Genomic DNA, 10,829 nt, shown 5'->3' with positions numbered 1-10,829 from the left:
TTTTTTGTCACAATCATGCCATGAATGTATTCTTTACGGTGACCATCATTTGATTAGATTTTCATTAATATTTTACATAACATGCACATTTTATCAACACTTAGACAGCTTCTGAAAGGTACAACGTTGTGGAGCCATAAAAAACAAACCAAGTGACCTAAATCTTTATACTTTATATATTTGTGACCACAACGGCATGGGCAATGCACCACCAACAGGAAATTTGAATCAGAGAAGGGGCCGTTTTGGAAACCGGCCCTTTAAAGGTGCAATCACGTGTGTGTGTGTGTGTGTGTGTGTGTGTGTGTGTTAATCGTTCTTTGAAAGTTTAAATACACGTAACGTTACGAGGTACAAGAAATCTTTTTCATGAAGTGCCATCGCTATCTTTTGCAGAACATCCTGATTGCTGGCACATTGAGCGCCAATGCTGCAGGATATAGAGGTGGATCTAGGCCAAGGGCGGGGGCTACGGGCCAGCAAGGGGAGTCCTACCCAGGTATGTGGACAATATGGTCAAGGACGGGGGATATATGCAAGTAAGGGGAGTCCTTCCACAGTTCCGTGGACAATATGGGCAATGCAGGGGCTACAAGTCAGCAAGAGAATTTCACCTCAGGTACGCGGGGAATATGGGCAAAGAACAGGGGCTTTAGACTGGCAAGGGGCGACCTATCCAGGTACGTGAATAATATGGACAAGGGCAGGGGCTACAGGCAAGCAAGAGGAGTCCTGCCCAAGTGCGAGGACAATATGGGAAGGACGGGGCTCCAGGCCAGCAAGGGGATTCCTCCTCAGGTATTAGGGAATATGGGCAAAGGGCAAGGGCTACAAACAGACAAAGGAGTCCTATCCAGGTACGTGGACAATATTGGAAGGACGGAGCTACATGCCAGCAGGAGGATTCCCCCGCAGGTACGTTGGGAATATGGGCAGAATTCTGGGTCTACAGAGAGGGGGGGGGGGGGTGTCCTACCCGGAAACGTGGACAATATGGGCTAGGATATGAGCTACAAGCCAGCTAGGGGCGTCCTATCAAGGTATGTGGAGCTTTTTAGAAAGGGCGGGGTCACAGGCCAGCAAGGGGAGTCCTACCTAAGTATGTGGACTAATTGGGAGTCCAACCATTGTTAACAGCATCTGAAAGGCAACCTACTCTAACTTACATCTAAATGAACAAATCATGCTCAAATAATGGCTTGCTTTAGGTTCAGATATCTTTTAAAATTCTTGCCATAGACGGATCTAGGTACATAACCTTGGCACGGAAGATCTGGAACCAAACCCTTGAAATAACTCACAGGCGTTCGATTGCCTTTGTTAAATTCCTAAAAGTAAAATGGAAGGCGTCCTTTAAGTAAAATATGTTTACAGGTTTTGATAATACAACGAGTTATTAATAATTCGGTAAGACAAATGCAACAACAGTGTTATGTAATGGAAGTAGTACATTGTATGTACATATTGGGTAAGACTTGCCTTTCTATGTGTGTATAAGACATGACAAATTTTACTTTTAGATATCAAGTTCTTCAACATAATTTCTGTTAAAGCGGCAACTATTTTTGACGTCTTGTAACCCCGTAATATTGTCGAATTTGGAATTAGTATGCTCCTGCATGCGTTTCAAAGATGCGACGCAATTATTGAATGAAGATGTTCTACATAAGTCGTGATTAACTTGATAAACCCAGTTTATTTTCAAAATTGTCTGTTTGGCATTATGCCCAAGTTATGCCCCATTGTACGGTTTTAGTACACAATTACTCGTATTTAAACCTTTCATCAAATTGTTTTATCATAATTGTTTTAGGTCGTGCATGTTAAATTACCTCTGTATTTCAAAGTATAATATGGAACTATTGACCCTATTTTGACATTCTGTAATCTTTGAAGTGTATTTCTGGCTTCGAATAAGACAAAATGCGTTGACAGGTTTGTATAAGAGATGTTTTAGTAGTGTTGTGTGCGACAAGTTGTATTTACGGTTCAGTTTAATAAAATTACTATGTAGTGGTTTATATAAATAGAATTTAATTTACAGGTTTAGGTAAGACAAGTACCCAGGACAACAGAGGAGGTGGAGGAGGAGGACTGGGAGGATCCGGTCAGTCTGACCATCGCGGCGAACCTGGGGGAGGGGCAGGATACGGCAGTGGAGCGTGAGTTCTACATTGTATATTCATGATGGTTAAACACAGTGCACACAATTATGAAGTCACATCTTAATAGATATTTCTCAAAACCTAGATCTCATTTTTTTCTCACTCTCTTAAATGTCTTTATCTAATAAAATAGTATATCGTAAAATAGATGTTTCTCAAATTTGATATATTGCCTTGATTTTCGTTTTCTTGAGTGTTGTTAATAACGATTTTACACGAATTCCATGTATAGTAAGGCAAACAAAAGATATAAGGAAAGTTTTGAAAACTTAATTCAAAACCGTCTTCTCTTTAAACACAAGATTTTGTTCAGAATGGAGGCATACAATCTTTAATAATAACATTCGATAAATAACCCATCTTTCAACAGAAAACAAGGCAAAACGTCAAAAAATTGTATGGTAATCCGTCAACATAATACATGGCAATATGCAAAGGTTGGCATCACAATGTTTTAATGGAATGCAGGAAAGTCTAATTTATCAAATCTGTTGGTTTATAGGAGATCCATTACCTTCAATCGTATAGAAAAAAAAAAGTCCGGTTGTAGTTATAATGCATAATATTCGGCATTTTGATATATGATATGTTGACACATCATTGTATTATTTATGAAATGTCACTGTATGATGCATAATTCTCCACTTAGGGATGACCGACAGGAAAGTGATATAAAGCCAGGGAAAGTATTAACATATTTTGATCTTTTATTCAGATCATATATAAACAGGCTAACGAGCAAAAATAGTAATGGATTCGGAGGTTCAGGCCAAATGTATGGGGACAGCGCGCTCAGTGACCTTTTCATGGGGTCAGGTGGCGGCAGTGGGGGCAGCTCTACAAACCTCACCGTCAACCCTGCCGGTAAGTACCTGTATAACGAAATAAACAGATTAAAAAAACTCACCGTCAACCCTGCCGGTAAGTATCTATATAGCGAAATAATCAGGTTAACAAACCTCGCCGTCAATCCTGCCGGTAAGTATCTATATAGCGAAATAATCAGGTTAACAACCCTCGCCGTCAACACTGCCGGTAAGTATCTATGTAGCGAAATAATCAGGTTAAAAAACCTCACCGTCAACCCTGCTGGTAAGTATCTATATAGCGAAATAATGAGGTTAACAAACCTCGCCGTCAATCCTGCCGGTAAGTATCTATATAGCGAAATATTCAGGTTAACAAACCTCACCGTCAACCCTGCCGGTAAGTATTTATATAGCGAAATAATTAGGTAAACAACCATCACCGTTAACCCTGCTTGTAAGTATCTATATAGCGAAATACTCTGGTTAAAAAACCTCACCGTCAACCCTACCGGTAAGTATTTATATAGCGAAATAATTAGGTAAACAAACATCACCGACAACCCTGCCGGGAAGTATCTATATAGCGAAATAATCAGGTTAACAAACCTCACCGACAACCCTACCGGTAAGTATCTATATAGCGAAATATTCAGGTTAACGAACCTCGCCGTCAACGGAACGGAAGACTAGTCAACGGAATGAAAATGTTATTCAATGTAACGTCTGTACTAGTGGTGCAAATGTTCTTTCTGTCAGGTTACACCAGGATATCTAGCTTATTGTCCGCCACACATGCTGTCAGCTTACATCAGGCTATTCAGCGTATTTGCCGCCACATTTCTACAATATTTCCCTAATTAACATTGACATTATCGATCTTAAACAAATTGATTGGATAATAATTGTAACTTTAATATACGTAGACTTGTTGATTCCTCTTGTAGGTGGTAAGGGCGGCAATGGTGGAGGTGCCATCAGTCTAAAGGCGGAGCTAAGTGTAAAGATCACTGGAAAAGTCATAGCCACTGGCGAACGTGGACAGGGTGACATTTCAGCCGGGTAAACATACAACCTTATATTGATAGCAGGACGTAACGAGATGATATGACACTTCAGCCTGGTAAAGTTATAACCTTATATTGATAGTAGGAAGTAACGAGATGATATGACACTTCAGCCTGGTAAAGTTATAACCTTATATTGATAGTAGGAGGGAACGCGATGATATGACACTTCACCCTGATAAACATACAACCTTATATTAATAGTAGGAAGTAACGAGATGATATGACACTTCAGCCTGATAAACATATAACCTTATATTGATAGTAGGAAGTAACGAGATGATATGACACTTCAGCCTGGTAAACATACAACCTTATATTGATAGTAGGAGGGAACGCGATGATATGACACTTCAGCCTGATAAACATACAACCTTATATTAATAGTAGGAAGGAACGAGATGATATGACACTTCAGCCTGATAAACATACAACCTTATATTAATAGTAGGAAGTAACGAGATGGTATGACACTCCAGCCTGGTAAACATACAACCTTATATTAATAGTAGGAAGGAACGAGATGATATGACACTCCAACCTGGTAAACATACAACCTTATATATTGATAGTAGGAAGTACTGTAACGAGATGATATGCCACTTCAGCCTAGTAAAGATATAACCTTATATATGTTGGGAAGTTATCAGGCAAACTGAAAGTTACAGTAACTTGGTTATGTGGTAAGAAAGAAAGATAATCAATGTTGTGTGATATAAAACAGTTACGATAGTAATCCTTCAGTGATGTAAACAGGTAAGGGTGCACAGGTTCATTAGCAGTTTAAACAATAAAATGTAATAGCATTGCAATGCTATAGGGATGCGTACAGAAGTTGTGTGATACAAACAGAAAGACAAAATGGAGATAAGGAACGTATATTTAACACCTAAAGTCGAAGATGATACTTTTATTATGTATGTAAGGCAACAAATGTTAATAGGAAATGATAATATTATTTGTTTGAATTATAAAGGGCTTTACCATTTAATCACTGAACTGCTAACTGCTGGCATTCATACCCAGTATAAATGCCAACTGAGAGCAGTTAAAAGATTTTTGGAATAAGTTGATATTTCAGAACAAAACAAAACTTCGATGATTAGCCCATATTGGTGATTTTCTAGAACAGTCATTTGTCCATGGCACGTCAGCGGTACCCAACGTTACCTATAATGTCGTGATAATGATGACATCAATAATCGGGTTATGTAATTTATAGCTGATATTAATGCCATCTGACAGTGGTACAGTTATATTGAGGTAACACCATACGAGGATAAATATATAGGTTTCAAAGACATTTGGCCACCTAAACATAAATAAGGTAAAGAAATGTATAAAATAGGTTTATATATGAATAGTACCATTAAAGCATTGATCTACAGAACATTTGTTTCGTGAGTTTTAAATATGTCTTGTTTAATGTTCAACAGTTGGTGTCCACGTCCGTGCACCTCGACACAGGTAGGAAGTTTAACGTGCTCCAGTCAAAATGCAACAGCATGCTGGGACGAATCTGGCCCAGGGGGCGGGGGAAGTGGGGGAAGTATCCTTATATCAGCCAAGACCATCTCCATCGGTAAGTATATATGCTAGAAGTGGGGACATTAAAGACAGTAAGGATATCAAGTTTATCTTCATCAGTAAGGACATTTCACTCGGTCTAGAGTAAAAATAAGAATAGCTCCAGATCAGCCAAGTTAATATTTGTTTTAATACTTCAGCACGTTAACCATGTATGTGTGTATGATTTACCTAAGATACTGTCATGTTGCTAAACACTTTCTGACTCATAGTTGCAATGTTTTAACAGTGGTATAAGGGAGGGGGATAAAGCCAATAAAATGAGGATGAATCGGCACCGGGAACGGAAGTTTACTAGATTTCTTACATCCATTGTCCATAGGGACTTAATACTATGTATGTTGAAGTAAAAAACCCTCTTCGGCAAAGTAAGACAAATGAGAAAAACCTTTAATATCCTACTCCTTAGTATGCATGAAGGGATTTTGATCTCTTTGGTTCCCAACGTTTTAAAAAGGAAATGTGTTTGCCTGTACCTCCTGGAATACATCCTGGGAGGTAAACATATGCATTTGATATCAAACCATAAAACATCATCATTTGTCGGATTCCGTCAATGGGCTTATCATGTGTACATGTTAAATCTATAGGTTTACCGGGTCGATGGAAGTTAGATGTGTCAGGAGGTAATGGAGGTTACGCCCCTGTCAGTAATGCTGGTGGGGTAGGTGGCAGTGGGCGTGTCCGTTTAGAGTATGTCACCTACACGGGCGATGAGCGGTATACCAGAAAAACCTCTGCAATCTACACGACTGCCACACTACAGAACGAGTACCCGGTAGGTGGCCATAACACCGCAAAACATCAAATAGACAAACAGTAATTCTAGACAACATCACACGATATAACAAATATAGGTCTACACAACAACACACTATATAACAAGTAAAGGTAAACACAACCTCGTATGCCATAACAAGTATAGAGTAGGTTTACACATCTTACAACCTAACACGTATACTGTTCTACACATCTTTCACATCCGAACGAATAGGCAGTAGTTGTTACTCAACTGTCGCTATACTACTATTTATATTGCACTTTGACATAGTATACCTTTAAATTTCGACCTGCTTTAGTCTGTACTGTTAGACTTGCATTGTTTGTAGTCAACCTCTTTAAACAGTTTCTATCAAATCTTACAGGATCACAGTCAAGCTGGCCAGCAGTCGATTAACTTAGCAACTACCCAGTACGGTAACGAGGTGCTCCGTGGCTGCTTTGTAGACAACACAACCTACAGAATGTTATCAGTAGCAGCCGGTCTAACCAATGCCCAGAAACAGAGTTTGACCCAAGAGAAGTGTATTTCTTTATGCAGGTATTGCTTAGTCAATAAAGACTATAAGTTTACTCATTGTAGATATGACAAAATAATCTACATTTGAGTCGCCCATTATAATATTCGAAATGAGAGGCAAGCGACGAACTTTTGCAAAACAGTAATGATGATGAATATATTTTCAGTCGAAAATAAAGGTTATAAATGACATTTAGTTAATCCTTAGTCCTACAGTTGTGGGATCGCACAACGTTACACGATGTGCGGTGTGCGCACGATGTGTGCACGGTGTGTGAACGGTGTGTGCACGATGGGCGAACGATAAAAAGCTGGACGATCATTGCTTGCGCACATCTGTGCGCACGATGGACGGACGTTGTGCGATAACAATCGTGGTTGGTGTAAATTGAGGAATGCTTTAACAATTTATACGGTTTCGTGTTTAAACATATACACTTGATGTTTACGTTTGTTTCTATATTCTAGCAACATCTATAAACTTATCTTTCTGTCTATACATTCTTATATTTAGAAATTGTGTTTTCTGTATTTTTAAACAAACTTAATCGACACATGTAAAATTACAACACAATCCCATATTACAGGTTAACATAACCACTTTGTATATGTAACTGGACCGTAGTTTTCTCCCCGTCTAGGGCACTTACGTAACTCGTCGGGTTAGGCCGGGGGTGTGAACATCCAGGTGAAGGGGAGCTATAGGCAAACGAATGCAAATAACAAATACTATTCAATACGGTCAAACGGTATCGCATATCAGCTCTTTGTGTCAGGCACTGGTCAGGTAAAACTCCGAACACTCATATAATTGTTATATACCTGTTCTGTTACCTTGGAGCCAAACCCATTCTTGACAGCCTAACGGTCGCTGTAATACTGTGTAACACGCATTGTGAAATTGTATAATCTTGATTATTGTGATGAGAAATTACAGATATATACACAGTGTACATTATCGCATACAAGCCTTCCGTATTTATGTCATTCCGTAATTTTGATCTACAAATGATCCCAAATCGCACAATTGTGCGGAGAGAAGCGCACAACGGGGCGAACGATTGCTAAATCGCACAGTTGTGCGCACCATGTGTGGACGATGTGCGGACGATGTGTCAACGACGTATGCACGGTGTGCGCACGCTATTTTTGGTGTGTTGTGCGGTCCCACAACTGTACATGTGAAGTTACCTTTAGACAAAACTACAGGTAATAAACATTTAAACAAATCTTTAGGTAAGTTAATATTCACACAAACTTACAGGTGAAATTACCTTTAATCAAAGCTTCAGGTAAATCGACTTTCGTTCGATCGTACAGAATGAAACACTTCCAGGTGAGTTGACTTTCAGTCTAACCTAAGTAAAGTTGACATTCAAGCAAATCTTTATGTAAGTAAACATTTTATCCAACCTTAAGTTGATCTAACTTCGGACAAACCTAGGTACAGGTGACTCAACCTTCTGTCAGGTTTACATAGAGGATTTGATCTGTCAGCCAAAGCTACGTTATACCTAACTTTCAATCAAATGGGAGGTAAGGTGACCTTCAGTAACACCTACATATGAGTTAACCTTTATTCAATTATTAAGGTGAGCTAACTTCGATCAAACCAAAGACTCCCTGTCAAAACCAAAGTTTAGACGACCTTTAACCAAACCGATAGTTGAGTGTGACTGTAGAGAGTTCTTAAATACGTAGACAATAACTTCAGTCCTGTACTGTTGGTAGACAGTATATTTAGTTCTCAACAGGCAATTTACATTAGCATTGAGAAACGCTTTTGTTCAACACCCTAAGTGTTTTTTTTATATAGCAAGAATTTATTTATGTCTGTCAGATTAATTTCATTGTAACGCTTGTATTTGTTTTATTTTATTTCTATAGACAAAAGGGCTACAAATACTCCGGCACTGAATACCACAACGAGTGTTACTGTGACAACCACCTGAAAATGCAACTAAAGAGACCAGACGGGTTAGATTTAAACAACGTTTTCTCTTTATCAAAATTAAAAATATCTAACGTTTATCAAGGTTACAGTTCAATTTCGTTTTTTCACAACGACGGCAATACATTGGTGATCTCATAGTTTTATGCTGCATATTTCATTTGTGTCGGTATCATATCAAAACGTAAGATCTCAAGATGGTAATTTTAGATAATTTTCAAACATTGTGACTTAAAGCATAGAAAAAACAGAGCTTTGATATTTCATTTCATGATCAGTCTAGAACTAAGATTAGACATGAGCGTGCATTATCCAGTGAAGATGTACACTGCACTGTGATGAAGTCGCCATGACCGTGACCTGAAGGTCAAAGGTGAAATAAGACAAATATATTGCACTGTGTAATATGATCACTTTGAGGGTTTGGTCAAAGATAAAAAAATATTGCCTTTTTTCATATTAATTTTATTTACCTATTATGTCACTAGAGCAACAGGCGAGGCTATAGTTGATCTATTTTACCACTAGTTAGAAATAAATATAAATCATCTATTGCTATATTTAAAGATGTAAGATGTATATTATTGCTAACTTAATAGATGACCAGATTAATTAATTATCGATTTAGCCACTATGATCTGATTTGAAATTAGAAAAAACAAATCATTTAATGATTTTATATTTAGCCATCAAGACAGTTACTTTATCTATCTATTTAATCTGTAGCTATACAAACGCACATATAAATAGCAATACAAACAGAACATAAACAGATAAGCAGATGTATTTGGTCTCTAGCTAAACAAACATATATATCAATATTTAGATTTATGCTCGTAGTTTAGCAGGTAACTCATTTACCTACTCAATAATCAGTATTAAGTACATCAATATCATATTTAGAAAAAGTACATAAAAGCATGAGACATTTTTAAAAAGAAAATTAGCGAACTGTTTTTTAATTACGATACTGCATTACTCAAACCAGCGAATGTAACACCGCCTGTACTGGAGATAATACACAGATGTGTGGGGGTACTTATCGAATCCTGGTGTTTGGCCCGCCCCCAAGTAGTCCCGCTATCGGCCATTCTGGTGCCGTGTCCAAGTGTGAGCCCTGGTGTGTCACTGCAGAACAGTACTCAACCACTGTAAGTTACTGTTATAGAGTTTATCAAAATTTCGTAGAGTAATGTTCCGCTGTTAAATTTGAGGAAAACCACTTTTTAAGACAAGACAAATGTTCTATGACAAGTATACATATTGTTTTAATCTTATCTTTTAACCTTTAAATCATTTTATTTTATTCTCTTTTTATTTTAAACTCACGTTTCATTCAACGTCTATATAGCATACGTTATGTATAAATATGTATCATACAAAACTTCAGTTTGGGATTAATGCCCAACGATTTATGCGTAATCATTACCCTGATAAATATAATAATAGTTTATTTAAAGCAGTTGTAGCATACAGTTCTGTGTTGAAGTAAAAATCGGTTAACGTTGTTGAATGCATCTGACCTTGACCTATCCTTGTTTAGCCTAAGTGGGGTCAATGTTCCCTGTCCACCGAATTCGTCACGTCCTGGCAAATACACTGCGACTGTCCTGCAGGGTTCACTGGCGTCGGCTGTGCTCAGGTATAATCGTAAGCTTGCACAGTAGGATACATGAAAATAAAAATAGTCTGGGTCAAATTTAATAAACGAAGAGGCAAACTGTCGTTTCGTATTCGCCTGGTCCAAAAGGGTCATCCTTTAAATGCTATCACACACATACGTATAACAAGTGTTTTCTAAAGAAATATTTTCAAATTATAGTAATTTTCATTTCTTCGATCTGTCTCATATGCAGCGAAACCGATGTGTTTTTTCCAAAGTATTGGTGCTTAAAAGACGATTTCCTTGAAGCCTAACTTTGATATCGATACAACATTGTATTGTCGTAAGAT

At 38.0% G+C, this 10,829-nt stretch overlaps 1 protein-coding gene across 1 annotated transcript in view; it reads left to right on the top strand.

Moving 5' to 3' along the window:
- The window catches only part of LOC110458731, a 69,732-nt gene that overhangs the window by 25,699 nt on the left and 33,204 nt on the right, over window positions 1–10,829 (top strand). Inside the window, exons 12-21 of the mRNA XM_021510613.1 lie at window positions 397–499; window positions 2,045–2,162; window positions 2,881–3,029; window positions 3,919–4,033; window positions 5,475–5,620; window positions 6,216–6,403; window positions 6,771–6,946; window positions 8,813–8,902; window positions 9,865–10,027; window positions 10,420–10,518. Coding sequence (XP_021366288.1) covers window positions 397–499; window positions 2,045–2,162; window positions 2,881–3,029; window positions 3,919–4,033; window positions 5,475–5,620; window positions 6,216–6,403; window positions 6,771–6,946; window positions 8,813–8,902; window positions 9,865–10,027; window positions 10,420–10,518 — 1,347 coding nt within the window. The remainder of the gene's footprint in view (window positions 1–396; window positions 500–2,044; window positions 2,163–2,880; window positions 3,030–3,918; window positions 4,034–5,474; window positions 5,621–6,215; window positions 6,404–6,770; window positions 6,947–8,812; window positions 8,903–9,864; window positions 10,028–10,419; window positions 10,519–10,829) is intronic.

The sequence above is a fragment of the Mizuhopecten yessoensis genome, unplaced genomic scaffold (genome assembly GCF_002113885.1).
Source record: "Mizuhopecten yessoensis strain PY_sf001 unplaced genomic scaffold, ASM211388v2 scaffold9727, whole genome shotgun sequence".
Classification (NCBI taxonomy): domain Eukaryota; kingdom Metazoa; phylum Mollusca; class Bivalvia; order Pectinida; family Pectinidae; genus Mizuhopecten; species Mizuhopecten yessoensis.
The sequence above is the reverse complement of the archived record's forward strand: the minus strand, read 5'-3'. Positions and strand labels throughout refer to the sequence as shown.